Source organism: Myxine glutinosa, chromosome 12 (assembly GCF_964187855.1).
Source record: "Myxine glutinosa chromosome 12, kmMyxGlut1.1, whole genome shotgun sequence".
NCBI lineage: Eukaryota > Metazoa > Chordata > Myxini > Myxiniformes > Myxinidae > Myxine > Myxine glutinosa.
The window spans coordinates 19,617,021-19,633,719 of record NC_136272.1 but is presented as its reverse complement, the minus strand read 5'-3'; the positions used below and the strand labels follow the sequence as shown (position 1 = coordinate 19,633,719).

At 48.1% G+C, this 16,699-nt stretch overlaps 1 protein-coding gene across 1 annotated transcript; it reads left to right on the top strand.

Annotated features, from left to right (window-relative positions):
• The first annotated feature begins 4,022 nt into the window (after positions 1-4,022).
• LOC144888390 (uncharacterized) lies at positions 4,023-16,160 on the top strand. Its single transcript, XM_078766250.1, has 3 exons — positions 4,023-4,218; positions 7,678-8,507; positions 15,979-16,160. Exons 1-2 carry the CDS (start codon positions 4,023-4,025, stop codon positions 8,484-8,486), a joined length of 1,005 nt encoding a protein of 334 aa, XP_078622376.1. The 3' UTR covers positions 8,487-8,507; positions 15,979-16,160.
• The last annotated feature ends 539 nt before the right edge of the window (positions 16,161-16,699 follow it).

Below are 16,699 nucleotides of genomic sequence, written 5' to 3'. Positions count from 1 at the left end.
ATTTAGCGGTTTGGGAGATATAGAGGTGTAACATTTTTCCAAGATGGAGCCTGTACCACGTGACCTATGACGTCATAATATTCATTAAAATATTCTACAGGAGGGGGCCCTCCTATGGTGAAAATTTCATGTCAATCGGACCAACAGTTGCCGAGGAAATGAATTTTTAAAATGCCGACACGGCATACAGCACACGTATGGCACACGCACGTGCGTACGCAACTGAATGCTTCACTCCGTTTTTCACTTCGCGAGCGCAGGGTAACAAGAATGGCCTTAAGAAAATGGTGGGACAGTCAATCGGACAAGTGTAGGTACTGCAAGGTAGAAACAGAAAGTACGAGTCACCAATTTATCAGTAAGTAAAAAAAGTAAAAAAAAACTCATGTCAGAACATCTGTACACCCAAAGGCACAACAACGTATGTAAAGTAATCCACTGGTACATCTGCAAAAACTTCAACATCCCAGTCTCAGAAAACTCATAGAAACACGAACCAAAAGCATTCATTGAGAACAAGGACATAATGCTCATGTACAACTTGATGTTCCCATCGAGTGTGAACATAGAAAACAAACATTGTGACAAGTTATAGTAACGAGGTAGAAAAAGAGAAAAGAAGGCATTGCTGGGTGTCAGTCAGTACCCATCTGAAAAGAAGGTGTCAGTACCCATCGAATTTGGCCTAAACAATGCAGAACTCAATAAAAAGAAGCAAATACCAAAATCTCAATAATTAAGTAGAAAGATCCTGGAATCTGAAGAGCGCCAAAATTATACCAGTGATTATTGGACCAATGGGAATGATAAAAAGAACATTATAGAGGTCTTAAAAAACATCCCTGGGAATATTACGGCAAACGAACTGCAGTTGGAAGCTGTTCGGGAAGGGGAAGCGGGGTGGGGGCTCGGTGATGATCCTCAAAAGAGCCTTCGGAAGAAAACTTTGAGAACAAGAAAACTTCACAAACTGGTCCAAGAATCATGATGCCTTCCTGAAACGGAGGCGGATACTACGAGACCTGAGAGGACACAGTTCCACCTTCTGAAACGCACACATGGAGATAACAACCAACGACATAAGTGATTGCAAAACCGCATCGCCAGGCCAGATGAGCGAAGGTACGGACTAATAATTAAGCTGCCAAAAACAATGGCCAAAATACTTAAAAATTTGTGGTATGTAGGTGTAATATATAGCAAACATTTTTAGGCTGGCAGGATCGATTAGAGATTAGAGGTATGCACTCTTACCTTTGAGCTGCATGCATGGTTTTGAATCTCGACCAAGCTATAAACAACCACCCTGGTGTTTCACATGCAGGGCGAGGCATCCATGTGTGCACGACCCATCGGAAGGACGTCTCGCTGGATGACCAGTCTGCCAGCATAGGGGACGTCAGTGAACCTGACCTCGTTGGTATCTTTCACAAAGAGTAGGTGAATGTTCTCCTGCACCCTGAACAAATTCCGAATTCCGACCAGTCGAATCCCAGAACTGTCCAACCGGTTCCAGAAAGAGTTGGCCGATGCAGACCACCACCCTCTCTCTCCCCCACCACCCTCCCTCCCTCCCACCACCCTCTCTCTCTCTCCCACCACCCTCTCTCTCTCCCACCACCCTCTCTCGCTCCCACCACCCTCTCTCGCTCCCACCACCCTCTCTCTCCCCCACCACACTCCCTCTCTCCCACCACCCTCTCTCTCTCCCACCACCCTCTCTCTCTCTCCCACCACCCTCTCTCTCTCCCACCACACTCCCTCTGCCCCCACCACCCTCTCTCTGCCCCCACCACCCTCTCTCTCCCCCACCACCCTCCCTCTCTCCCACCACCCTCTCTCTCTCCCACCACCCTCTCTCTCTCTCCCACCACCCTCTCTCTCTCTGCCACCACCCTCTCTCTCTCCCACCATCCTCTCTCCCCCACCACACTCCCTCTGCCCCCACCACCCTCTCTCTGCCCCCACCACCCTCTCTCTACCCCCACCATCCTCTCTCTACCCCCACCACCCTCTCTCTACCCCCACAACCCTCCCTCTGCCTCCACCACCCTCTCTCTGCCCCCACCACCCTCTCTCTACCCCCACCATCCTCTCTGTACCCCCACCATCCTCTCTCTACCCCCACCATCCTCTCTCTACCCCCACCACCCTCTCTCTACCCCCACCACCCTCTCTCTACCCCCACTACCCTCTCTCTCCCCACAACCCTCCCTCTCTCCCACCACCCTCTCTCTCTCCCACCATCCTCTCTCTCCCACCACCCTCTCTCTCTCCCACCACTCTCTCTCTCCCCCACCATCCTCCCTCTGCCCCCACCACCGTCTCTCTACCCCCACCACCCTCTCTCTACCCCCACCACCCTCTCTCTACCCCCACCACCCTCTCTCTACCCCACCACCCTCCCTCTTCCCACACCATCCTCTCCCTCTCCCACCACCCTGTCTGTCCCCCACCACCCTCTGTCTCCCCCCACCACCCGACCCCCTGGCCAACCGCATAAGGCGAGAATAATTCGGGTCGTTAAAGACGAGGAAGAAGAATATATAACCAAAGCTTTTCCGAAAATATCACGGATAAAAGAACGACAATGGATGTCAGACATGTTTTCTTTCCTCTTTGTCAATCTGACAAGCAGGAGAAGCTTCCTATAACAAACCGGCGTAATTGCAAAGAGCTTGAAAATCCGCAACACAAGGCATTCATTTCTCGTTTGGAAATAGTGAAAGTCAAAAGAGCGAATGTTCATGCGCTGAAAGGTCGACAGGTAAAAACTTCCATCTTGCATCTCGCCGACAGTATGGTTCGCTTCGTGTCATGTACAACAACGCGTTGAGATTTACCCTTACAATATAAATCTTTTCAGAGTCGAGCTTTTATGAGAGACGCTTACACAAACAAAAAGATTTGTCTTATGACAAACTGTTTTGATCCTGTCCTGACCCTTAGAGCCTGAGAAATCCCAAATGAATCCCACGCTGAACACGGAGAGGAAGCAGTGGAAATTACAGTAGTGAGATGATTCGTGGCACTTATGAAATAAAAATGAATGCCTCTGCGAGAAGACCATTGAGGACAAGGCATAAACATGGCCGAACACCATATGGAAGGATATCCAAAAGGAATGTCGTCCTATGAAGCCATACAGATTGTGCCCTACATTGAAAAGACATCCCGATGACTTATAATTTATATCTTTAGAAGTCTATTATGTACTGACATTTTGTCTCCTGCCTTCAGCCATAAAACAGTCCACAATGAAAACAGTCCACAATGGGCCCTCGTTGGACATTTGATTGAAAATATACTTTCATGTACTCGTAGTATGAATAGCTGGCATTATATAGAAAGCTCTCTTCTCATCTCCTCCCCCCCCCCCCCCCCCCTCTCCCACATAAGGCCAGCCGTGTCGTTTTGTTTGAAATAGAAATTGCATCCACACAGTTGACCAATAATTGAAAGATTCTCTCCATCCTTTTTGTATACAGAGTCGAGGCTCGTGGAAGAGCTAGTACGCTGATCAGATGAGCAGGTAACAGGACAAAAGGAACAATAGAGATTGAGGGTGGGGAGGAGGGAGGGGAGGGAGAGGGGAGGGAAGAGGGCACCAACGGCAGAGTTGAAGGCCAAGATGGAGGGAGACTTGGACAAACTAGAATGGCACTTAAAAGAGCACATAGTCTTGCCTCGAGCACTCATTCTGAACAAAAATACCATTGTTAAATGAAAAACACTGCTATTATGGCCCATGTACCGGTATCATCCATGCACCCTATTATGTCACCTACGTTGCCATTATCCGTAGCTTTATTGATTGATTATTAGGATATTTAACAACCACCTTTGTGCGCATTAAGGCTAAATTGCGTCAATGAATGTGAATATGAAAATAAAAAATTGAAACTAGTATATCCCCCATGGCTATTCAATTATATGTATTAAGTTGCGCATCGATCTGTTAAGCGGTTCTGGAGAAGATTTTTTACATTTTTATTTTCAATACAATATGGCCGCCAGACCACATGACTGATGAGGTCATAAATGTAATTATTCACTCACATGAGGTCGTAGATAATATAAATGAAGTTTCAAATTTTTCGGATAAGAATTTCGATTCAACCAATTATGGCTGGACTATCACTTCACTGATGGCATCATTGGCTTCACCCAATGTACCCCATGGGGAGCTGATGACATATGCCAAGTTTCGATTTTTTCGTTGAGCAGTTTTGGCGATGTCCAATTTTTTTCCTTTAATCCAATATGTCTGCCATATCATGTGACTTATGACATCAACATTATCAATAAAATATTCTCCATGGGGAGTCTCTCCTATGTTTAAAGTTTCACATCATTCAGACAAGCAGTTAAAAAGGAAAAATATTTTTTAAGCAAAAATATATAGATGTGGACACTCACGGACAGACAGACAGTGGCATTGCAATAGTCTCGCAACCCCTTGGGGAGAGACTAACTGGGTGTGTGGAGGAATGGGGGGCAGGAATAGTCTAGTAGGAAGACTAGGTCCCCCTGCACCCCCCGGAGATATACTTCTAATCAGTGTTTCTATGTGTAGAAAATGACTAGCTATGGCCCCAAGCTGAAAACATGTCCCACATACCATTTTTATGCAAATTACTGCTGCCATTATCAAAAAAACGATTTTTGACATATCTCAGCCAATATTGCAGATAATTGAAAAATGAAGGTGTCTAGACCCATGTTTTGAAGGGCATAGATCATGATAGAACTATTCATAACATGATTACATGTGTCTATGGTATACTAGTATGCATATTAATGCTGTAATTACAAAATAATCAGTTTTACAAATGATAAGGATACGTTAATACTGCAGATAACTTAACATGGTACATAAGGGGTCTAAACCCAGGTATTTTCAAGGTTAAATGTCAACAAGATGCTCCTGAGTCTTGCATAGGGGCGGGACATTGGCAGTAACATTGGTACCACTCAACTTTTCTTCCCACCATTGACTTTGTATTGCGAGAGATTTTCACTTGCTTATTTAAAGGTTTCTCACCCAGCCCACGTAAAATCTACCAACTCCTGCTGTTAACTCCCAAACATATTTTTTTATGTTATCCAATCACAGTGCAGAAATGACAGACTAGAGATCCAAATTAGTGCTGCTATAGCTGCCATTTTACATTTCCATCCATGTAACATGCGCGCTCGCGCGCTCGTATCAATTGGTAATGTCGCGCGCTCGTATCAATTGGTAACGTTGATGTTATTGAATACCTCAGTTGAAAGTTCAGTCTTCCATTCCATCTGTGTGTTGTTCTTGGTATTCATCCTCCAATCTAGCCAGGTAAGATGCTAACTATAATGTTACTCACACTCTTGACTTCAGTTTCTGCATGAAATCATAAACAGGCAGAATAACAGCTGAGCCAGCTAGCACCATGTTAGCTAACGTTAAAGCTAGCCTCATCTATGTACAGTATGTTCCTAATGTCGGTGTAACTTAAACTTTTGTTAATGCCAAACATGAGACATATCTGTTGACTTCTGTATATGAATTGAACCAGAAAGAGGCACGACAGCTGAGCTAGCTACAGTAACTTAGCACAATGTTTCATTGGCCTAGATAGCTAACGTTAGTGTGGAAGAATTTAGATGTTTTAGCTATTAGCACTTTTGATGCCACTAAACATGGTTTAGTCAGCTAAAAAGTACCCTAGTGTAGAACATGACTCAGAACCTCTGTTACCTCACTGAAAACTCAGAGCCTCCTTTCACAGGCACTTTTAACATCATTCGTGATTTCTTATTTGTCATTTAACAGTGATGGTAGACATCGACAGCAAGCATGCCCAAAAGAAAACGGAGTGTAGAACCTGCAGCCCAAAGCTCTCCTCCTACATGCATCCTTCATGTACCATCCATGTCTGATCATGGGGATTTCACGCCCCTCCGTAAAATTAAAGGATCTGCTTCAGAAAAACTGCAACTGCTTCAAAAGATCCGGGATAGACGTCTCAACCAACCGCATGACTCCCCATGTCGTATGCAATCAGTATGTGATCAGATCCCGGCAACTCTTCCTGATGACCTAGAAAGAGTAGGATATCACAGCAAGTGTTATAAGCACTTTGTCCGCCACTTTCATCGTCTGGGAGATGATACAGAACCAGGGCCATCAACCTCATCATGGCATCACTCTCCTCGTAAACCAGGAGGTTCTGCTGAACCCATCTTCCCGCCAGAGTGTATATTTTGTGAGAAAGTTGAGACCAAAGATGCTCATCGCAATACTGAGAGGCCTACAACCTTCCCATCCTTTAAAAACAAAGAAAATGCATGGGAGCAAATCGAAACACGGGCTGAGAAAATGGGTCTCTATCGACTCCATCGAAAGGTGAAAAACAAAGACCTCTTTGCATGTGAGGCCAAACACCATCCGTCATGTTTTAAAGCTTTCCGCACAGCATTCTACAACTATGAGCGTGCGATTCACAGAGCCGAAGCACCAAAGGAGCAGGCTTGCATGTCAGCCGCCCATGAAAAGGCATTCAACTCAGTACTGGAACACATTCAAACCCAGGTCATCCAGCAGAATAAAGTTCTACAGCTTTCTTCCTTGCGCTTGCTCTATGTCGAGGAACTGAAACTGAATGGATATGAGAACTCAAATTATCGGTCAGAGAAACTACTGAAACGCCTACAGAATGACCCAATCAAGGAGCATATCCACTTCACGAAGGTTGATCATGACAAATGTGATGTCATTTCTTTCTGGCTTGTGCACAGCTCAAACATAACAGTTTCCAATGCTCTCGCACGAGCATTCACACTCGGAAGCACAAACAAGAACCAAAATGTTGCCCTCCAACTTCGCCAGGGTATTCTACAGGCTTTCAGAGAGTGTAAAGACCAACCATGGCCACCAACAGCTGAAGACATGGAGCTCAATCCTGAAGACATCCTACCTCCAGACCTTGTCCGCTTTCTCAGCGTGCTAATGACTGGCAAGGAGGGCATCGAGACAGAAAAGGTGAAGCGTCTGGTCTTCTCCATTGGACAAGATCTGTGCCGTGCAGTGTCAGATGGAAAATGGAAGTTACCAAAGCACATTCTCCTCTGTGTGACTGTAAGGCACCTGTTCCGAAGCAAACAGCTCACCACAATACTACACAGGCTTGGACACTCTGAGAGCTACGATTTCGCCTTGGAGTTGGAAACTGCTCTCGCCAAGGTCCTGGATGAAGTCTCAACTTATCGTACACCACAAATTGTGACAGGAGAGGGCAACCTTGTATTCCACTGTGAGTGGGACAACTTGAATAAAACCACTACCAGTGTGCACGGCAGCAACATTGTAAACAGTGCTGGAGGAATCATGGTGCAGGAGGTCAAGCCCGGGTTCGAGAGCAGCAAGGACCGAATGCTACCTACCATCAATAGGTCACAACAGCGTAGCCTGAAGGTCGACACACCAAAAACTCTCCCACCCTTGCACTTTACTCGCGTTGGCCCGAAGTTCCCTGAAGGCTCATCATTCACACCGCCAGCAGAGAATGACACAGTCTATGCCACTACGATGCAAGAGTACTACATCTGGCTCTTCATCAGATACATCGGAAGCTGTGGCCTGCAGCCTGTGCCTGGGCTAGGGGGTTTCACCTCTGCAACTGGTTCTCCCCCACCCAGCAAATCAACAGTCGACTACTGCACGCCTATCCACCAACCGATCACAGATCGGATACAAGAACGCTGTAGTCAGAACACCGGACACAGACATCCTCCTGATCCTGCTCCACCATGCCCACAACATCAAGCTGACGGTGTACCTGGATACAGGGTCAGGGAAGCATCGCCAACTTGTCAACGTCTCTGAGCTGGCAGAATCCCTGGGAGAGGACTACTGTGCCACTCTCCTGGGGTACTATGTGTTCAGCGGAGAAGACTGCACCAGTGCCTTCAAAGGGAAGGGAAAAGTCGGGCCCTTGAAAAAGCTGGAGAAGAATCCCAGGTTTCACAGGGCATTCGGTGAACTGGGTGACAACTGGGATGCCAACCCTGAGGTGGAGAGGCAGTTAGAAAAATTCACCTGTGTGATGTACGGCCAGAGTCGCGAGTCATCAGTGGACATTGTCCGTGCCAAGCTGCTACGAAAAATGGTGGGAGAGGACAAGACCCTCACATCCAAGTCCAAGGTTGATCTGGCTCGCCTTCCTCCATGCCAGTCTGCCCTGAAGCCGCACATCCAGCGTGTGAACCACCGCGTAGCATTGTACAAAAGAGCCGATCAACCTATCATCGAAAAGCCAAAACCTTATGAGGAGCAAGGATGGATAAGGACTGATGAAGGACTGTTGAAACCAATGTGGTCCAGTGGTCCCATCCTACCAACCTCACTGGTGGATCTTCTGAACACAGGAGAGCACGAAGAGGAGGAGGAAGAGGAAGGAGAAGAAGAGTTTGACTCTGACGATTTCGATGAAAATGATGATGACTGACTCAGTGTAGAATCACTAATGCTAATTGTTACATATTTAGGTGAATGTATGTAAATTACCATTCAGGTTGCTTATCCGTGTGTATTATATTAAGGGTTGTTGTGATGGGAGGGTCAGGAGCCCTTCGGAACCAGTGGCCGGAAACGGAAGTGGCCGGAAACGGAAGAAGAAAAAGACACGAGGAGAGAAAAGGACGGTGCTTCTTCTTCCTCGCCCCGCGACGACGAGAAGGTGGAATCGACCTTACGCTGCGCGGAAAACGCGCCGTTGCGAAACGTCTGGCGAGAGGAGTTACCTGGGCGGTAAATACCTTTGGACACGTCCAGTCACTGTGAGTTCGTGCACGAAACCAAGCGTCCGGGACAGTTTGCCCCGTCTACAAAGACGCGTACGGGTCCGCACGTTGGGCCTCGCTCGCGTCGGAAGCCGCGCGGGGTTTTGCCCCGTCTACAAAGACGCGTACGGGTCCGCACGTTGGGCCTCGCTCGCGTCGGAAGCCGCGCTGGGTTTTTGCCCATCTACAAGGACGCGTAAGAGTCGCACTTGGGGCCTCGCGCACGTTGGACGCCGCGCTGGGTTTGCCCCGTGGCTTGGCAAGGAGGTGCGCTGCAGCCGCGGCCCCAGTCCGAGACGGCACGTTTAGAGCACGTCCGCCCGGGGCTCGTTCAACCGCCCGTGTGCGGAGAGGAGAGACATTGACCACGGAGGGAGTCAGGAGTGGGGCTCACGTGAGGAATGTATAAGATTAAGATGGCCATCTTAGAGTTTGTGTAGATGAGTTCACATGGTTGTAATATTGATTGTGCATTGTTGATGGTTGTTGATTGCTCAGTGAATATATTATTGATTATTCCGGATCCTTGGTGTGGGGTTTCTTCTTGACCGGAATTCATATTGATTGCGTTACGAAAGCGTATAAACCATATATCTTTCTGGCGGGGTCCCTCCCACGGTCCGGGGGTCACCAAGACCAGGTAGTTACCGGGAGGACCACGTAACAGAATTGGGGGCTCGTCCAAATTACGATTTGCGGTTTCGCAATTGGGTCTACGTCCGGGATCTAAAAGTGTATAAAATAATAAAATAATAATATTTTTGGTAATTAAAATTTATTAATTAATTATTAATTGGTAATATTTTTTTTTGAGAAATTGGGGAAAGTCTTGGGGGGAAGGTTAACAGGTGTTAACGATAGGCACCATGGCGTTTGTGGCACAGAACTTTGGGGTAACCCCGAGTGAGGCACAGTTCCGAGCGTTGCTAAAGTCGGATCTCTTGAAATTGGCCAAACATTTTAACTTGGAGGTCCGAACTAATTTGAGGAAGGCAGAGTTGCAGGCCACGGTGATACAATCTATGGTGGGATTAGGAACATGGGACGAGTTAGCCTGGGAGTGGCTACCCGAAGAACCAGAAGACGTGGAGCTCCGGAAACTGGAGCTGCAATTACGGAGCCAGGAACGGATCAAAGAAGAAGAAAGGAAAGCAGAAGAGAGAAGAGAAGAGAAGCAAGCAGAGGAAAGGAGAGTGGAACGAGAACTCCAGGAAAGGTTAAAAGAAGAAGAAAGGAAAGCAGAAAAGGAAAGAGCAGAAGAAGAAAGGAAAGCAGAAGAGAGGAGAGAAGAGAAACAAGCAGAGGAAAGGAGAGTGGAACGAGAACTCCAGGAAAGGTTAGCAGAAGAAGAAAGGAAAGCAGAAAAGGAAAGAGCAGAAGAAGAAAGGAAAGCAGAAAAGGAAAGAGCAGAAGAAGAAAGGAAAGCAGAAAAGGAAAGAGCAGAAGAAGAAAGGAAAGCAGAAAAGGAAAGAGCAGAAGAAGAAAGGAAAGCAGAGGAGAGGAGAGAAGAGAAACAAGCAGAGGAAAGGAGAGTGGAAAGAGAACTCCAGGAAAGAAGAGAAAAGGAACAAGCAGAGGAAAGGAGAGCTGCAAGGGACCTCGAAGCAGAGGAGAGAAAAGCGGAAAGGGAATTAAAGGAACGTGACATGCAGCTTCAGCAAGAAATCAAATTCAAGGAGCTGGAGTTAATGAGAGAACGGGGAGAGGCACCACCCTTGCTGACGGGGTCGACACCTAACCAGAAAACCTGGGATGTGGGCAGACATGTGAGGCTGGTTCCACCGTTCAGTGAAAAAGAAGTCGCGAAATTTTTTCCACACTTTGAGAAAGTGGCTCGACAATTAAACTGGCCGGAGGAGGCATGGACCATACTCGTGCAAAGTGTGCTGGTGGGGAAAGCTCAGGAAATTTATTCGGCGCTACCAATGGACCAATGTGCAGATTATGAGGTACTGAAGAAGCACATCCTCAAAGCCTATGAGTTGGTTCCGGAAGCTTACAGGCAAAAATTCAGGAATGCCAGGAAGAGGGAGAGTGAGACCCATGTGGAGTTTGCCAGAGTGAAAGAAAACATGTTTGATCGGTGGTGTGAGTCAAAAGGAGTCGGGAAAGACTTCGAAACATTGCGGGACTTGATCCTGGTGGAGGAATTCCAGCAGTGTGTCCACGAGGACATCAAAGTGTACCTGCAGGAAAAGAAAGTACCGAAGTTGTGGGACGCAGCCACCATGGCAGATGATTATGCCTTAACCCACCGAATAGGGGTCCACAAACCTAACTCCTCGCCTAGACTTCAGCAGGGGAGTTATGGAACACCCGGGGCGGAGAATGACCTTACATGGCGGCGGCCTCGAGATGATTATGGGGACAACTATGATACCCCAACGGTTAGAAATCCGAGGGCTACGGGCCCAAGACAAACTTATTTTTCGGGGGGCTCAAGGCCGACCCCGAGGTTCTCCCCCGGGCCTACTTGTGCTTTTTGCCATAAAACTGGACACTTGATGTCCCAATGTTACCTCCGAAAAAGGGAGAACCCGGAACGGAATCAGTCTAGTGCGACTCCGAATGCACTGGCAAGTGTGAGAAATCATTCTTGGAGAGCAGAGCTGGGGGAAGATTCCCCTGTCAAAGGTACGGCGTCCCGGGAGAACCTTGTTCAGGAGGGCTACAAACATTTCATTTCAGAGGGGTTCGTGTCGCTGGATGGCGACCCGAGTAACCAGAAGCCAGTTAGGGTATTGAGGGACACAGGAGCACACCAATCGTTGATGCTGGAGGGCATTTTGCCATTGTCGGAGAAGACGGCAACTGGGGTTAGTGTGCTTTTACAGGGGGTCGGGGGCTATGTTAAAGCTCCGCTTCATGTCATCCAGTTGAGTTCTGAGTTGGTATCCGGGCCGGTCACCGTAGGCTTACAAGCCACCCTTCCTGTGGAGGGAATCTCTTTTATTATCGGGAATGATTTGGCCGGGGGGCGAGTTTCGGGTAATCCAAGAATGGTGGACAAGCCCAGTAAGGAAAATAACACCACTCGGTTAGAGATGGAGATTCCGGGTATCTTTCCATCCTGTGCAGTGACTCGGGCTATGGGTAGAAAGCACGCGGAAGAGAAGGAGGAAGAAAGAGAGGGGGAGTTGGAACCCTTAGAGGTACGGGAAGACAACTCGGAACAGGGAAATAACCAGGGGAGGGATTCCCAGGAATTTCGAGAAAGGGTAGCGTCTGGAACGCAAGGGGACGTGGAGTGTCCGTCGGAGACCGCAGAGAACGAAGTGGAGCAAACCGCGCTGGTCCGGAGGAGACTAGTGGAAGAACAACACGAAGACTCGGAGATCCAGAGGTTAATGGAGAAAGCCGTTACGGAAGAAGAGGCTACGAAGATACCTGTGGGGTATTTCATGAAGGGGGAAACCCTAATGAGGAAATGGAGGCCCCCGGAGGTACCCGCAGACGATGAGTGGAAAGTTCACTATCAGATTGTGGTGCCACCGCTGTACCGGAAGGAGATCTTGAGTTTGGCACATGAGACCCCTTGGGCCGGGCACCTGGGAGTGAACAAGACCTGTGACAGGATATTAGTACATTTTTTCTGGCCGGGACTGCGACGGGATGTGGCGGAGTTCTGCAAGTCCTGCCATTCTTGTCAGCTGGTGGGAAAGCCGAATCAAAAAATTCCCCCCGCCCCGTTAAAGCCAATTCCAGCTTTTGAAGAGCCATTCAGCCGAGTCATTGTGGACTGTGTGGGCCCTTTACCCAAAACCAAAGCTGGACATCAATACTTACTGACCATCATGTGTGCGTCCACCAGGTTCCCCGAGGCAGTGCCCCTGAGGAAAATAACGGCGGCAGTTATTGCAAAGGCCTTGATTAAATTTTTCACTTGGGTTGGCCTACCTAGGATCATTCAATCGGATCAGGGGACCAATTTCATGTCCACACTGTTCCAGCAAGTGGTACACCTGTTGGGGGTGGAACAAGTAAGATCCAGCGCCTACCATCCCGAGAGCCAAGGGGCCCTGGAAAGGTTTCACCAGACTTTAAAGAATATGATCCGAACGTATTGTTTTGAATGTGCCAAGGATTGGGATGAAGGGATACCCCTATTGTTGTTTGCGGCGAGGGAGTCCGTGCAGGATTCCTTGGGATTCAGCCCGTTTGAACTGGTGTTTGGACACGCAGTGCGGGGACCGTTGAAATTGGTGAAAGAACAGTGGTTACTACAGGAGTCCCGGACACCGATGAGGGAGTATGTGGCCACAGTAAAAAACCGATTGGCAAAGGCGTGTGAGGTGGCACGACGGAACTTGAGAAGGGCCCAGGGGAAAATGAAGGAGAGACATGACAAGACCTCGCAGATAAGGAATTTCAGTCCTCAGGACCGGGTGTTAGTATTGCTGCCCGTTCCAGGTCAGCCCCTCCAGGCTAGATATTTCGGTCCTTATGCAGTGGAGGAGAGGGTGAATGAGACAGACTACGTGGTGACCACTCCCGACCGACGAAAAAAGCGACAGTTGTGTCATGTCAACCGACTGAAGAAATATCATGAGAGGGAACCGGTGGAAGACGTAGTTCCTGTCTCACCGGTCGTACCAGTGACAATGGACGGAAACGCCGGTGTGAAGTTTGATAACTTGGATGACCAGGCCTGCCCCAAATTGACGAACACCGAAGTGTTGAATCATTTGGATGAGAAGTTAGGTCATTTAACAAGGGAACAGCAAGGACAACTGTCCAGCCTAATGTTCGAATTTAAACATTTGTTCACAGATGTACCTGGTCGTACGGACTTAGTATATCATGATATCGAGGTGGGGGAGGCCACTCCAGTGAAACAACACCCCTATCGGATGAACCCGGTAAAGATGGAGTACCTTCGGAAGGAGATGCAATATATGTTGGACAATGACATCATCGAACCAAGCAACAGTGAATGGAGCTCCCCATGTGTGTTGGTTCCGAAACCCGATGGCAGCTTCCGGTGTTGTACGGATTTAAAACGGGTGAATGCAGTGACCAAGACCGACTCCTATCCGCTCCCGAGGATTGACGACTGTATTGATCGAATAGGCCCAGCTAAATTTGTTACCAAATTTGACTTGCTGAAAGGGTATTGGCAGATCCCTCTTACCGATAGAGCCAAAGAAATCTCAGCTTTGGTCACTCCGAACGGGTTATATCAGTACAAGGTCCTCCCTTTTGGGTTGAAGAACGGGCCGGCGACATTTCAACGACTGATTAATAGGCTCATTGCAGACCTGGAGGGGGTGGAGGCATATCTGGATGATGTAATCATCCACACCATGACCATGGAAGACCATATTAAGCAAATCCATGCATTTTTTCAGACGATGTCCGAGGCAGGTCTGACCATCAACTTAGCCAAGAGTGAATTTGTAAGAGCACAGGTAGTGTTCCTCGGCCATGTAGTAGGGCAGGGTCAAGTACAACCAGTGACCGCCAAGGTAGAAGCTATCGATCGCTTCCAAGTCCCAAAGGGGAAGAAAGAGCTGATGAGATTCTTAGGGATGGCGGGGTGGTACCGGCGGTTCTGTAAGAATTTTTCGGATGTGGTAGCCCCTTTAACGAGTTTGTTGAGAAAGGAGACCCCATTCGTTTGGGATGGCAAATGTCAGGCGGCCTTTGCCCATGTCAAAGCGATACTAATGAGCTCTCCGGTCCTAACCGCTCCGGACTTTCAGGCACCTTTCAAGTTGGCCGTAGATGCAAGCGATGTGGGGGCGGGAGCGGTCTTGTTACAGGAAGATGAGGATGGGGTGGACCACCCCGTGTGCTACTACTCCAAAAAGTTCAATAAACATCAGGTAAATTATGCCACCGTGGAGAAAGAGACCCTGGCTCTCCTGCTAGGGCTTCAACATTATGAGGTGTATTTAGGAATCACGTCCTTTCCCATAAAGGTCTTTACGGATCACAACCCCTTAACCTTCATTCAAAGAATGAAAAATAAAAATCAGAGGTTGATGAGATGGAGTTTGGCTTTGCAGGGGTTCAACTTGGAAATTGAACATGTACGGGGCCGGGACAATGTCGTGGCGGACGCTTTGTCCAGATTGAGTTAATCTGGGGGGGGGGGGGGGGTTGAGTGATCTGGTTTGTTTCTCCAAATTGGCCGGCAAAGAAAGTTTCGCTGGGTTCAAACTTTCTTTCTTGAAGGGGGGGAGTGTTACATATTTAGGTGAATGTATGTAAATTACCATTCAGGTTGCTTATCCGTGTGTATTATATTAAGGGTTGTTGTGATGGGAGGGTCAGGAGCCCTTCGGAACCAGTGGCCGGAAACGGAAGTGGCCGGAAACGGAAGAAGAAAAAGACACGAGGAGAGAAAAGGACGGTGCTTCTTCTTCCTCGCCCCGCGACGACGAGAAGGTGGAATCGACCTTACGCTGCGCGGAAAACGCGCCGTTGCGAAACGTCTGGCGAGAGGAGTTACCTGGGCGGTAAATACCTTTGGACACGTCCAGTCACTGTGAGTTCGTGCACGAAACCAAGCGTCCGGGACAGTTTGCCCCGTCTACAAAGACGCGTACGGGTCCGCACGTTGGGCCTCGCTCGCGTCGGAAGCCGCGCGGGGTTTTGCCCCGTCTACAAAGACGCGTACGGGTCCGCACGTTGGGCCTCGCTCGCGTCGGAAGCCGCGCTGGGTTTTTGCCCATCTACAAGGACGCGTAAGAGTCGCACTTGGGGCCTCGCGCACGTTGGACGCCGCGCTGGGTTTGCCCCGTGGCTTGGCAAGGAGGTGCGCTGCAGCCGCGGCCCCAGTCCGAGACGGCACGTTTAGAGCACGTCCGCCCGGGGCTCGTTCAACCGCCCGTGTGCGGAGAGGAGAGACATTGACCACGGAGGGAGTCAGGAGTGGGGCTCACGTGAGGAATGTATAAGATTAAGATGGCCATCTTAGAGTTTGTGTAGATGAGTTCACATGGTTGTAATATTGATTGTGCATTGTTGATGGTTGTTGATTGCTCAGTGAATATATTATTGATTATTCCGGATCCTTGGTGTGGGGTTTCTTCTTGACCGGAATTCATATTGATTGCGTTACGAAAGCGTATAAACCATATATCTTTCTGGCGGGGTCCCTCCCACGGTCCGGGGGTCACCAAGACCAGGTAGTTACCGGGAGGACCACGTAACATAATGATGTTTATCTAAAACAAGCAAGAGAAGAGTGGTCACATTGAGTGCTAGGACTATTTTGACAGTTGTAATATTTAGAAAAATAAAACTTTGTGTTAACGTCTGTGTAGACGGACCTTAATATGAGTCTATTATTTCGTAAAACTGTGATTATTTTGTAAATAAAGCACTAATTAGCATACTAGTATACCATAGACACATGTAATCATGTTATGAATAGTTCTATCATGATCTATGCCCTTCAAAACATGGGTCTAGACACCTTCATTTTTCAATTATCTGCAATATTGGCTGAGATATGTCAAAAATCGTTTTTTTGATAATGGCAGCAGTAATTTGCATAAAAATGGTATGTGGGACATGTTTTCAGCTTGGGGCCATAGCTAGTCATTTTCTACACATTTTCTCCAATCTAGAAACACTGATTAGAAGTATATCTCCGGGGGGTGCAGGGGGACCTAGTCTTCCTACTAGACTAGAAAGGATGTATGTTGTGGACAAGATGAATATATAGAAGGAAACTCGCAGGAGGGGGGAAAATGGAAATTTGGAAATAGGAAGCCTTGGGGCGAGGAGTTAATGAGGGTAGAAAAGATCATGGCTTTGGATCCTTTTTTACAGTCGAGGCTCGTGGAAGAGCTGGTACACTGAAAGGATCAGGACACAACAGGCCAAAATGAACAGTTGAGAGAGGGGGGAAACACCAACAGATGCATTG

Excerpts from the sequence above, each read along its gene's own strand:
- LOC144888390 (XM_078766250.1), top strand. The coding sequence starts at position 4,023 with ATGACTGATGAGGTCATAAATGTAATTATTCACTCACATGAGGTCGTA. Across the intron at positions 4,219-7,677 it reads TGCCAAGTTTCGATTTTTTC|CAAATCAACAGTCGACTACT; the intron begins GTTGAGCAGTTT and ends TCCCCCACCCAG.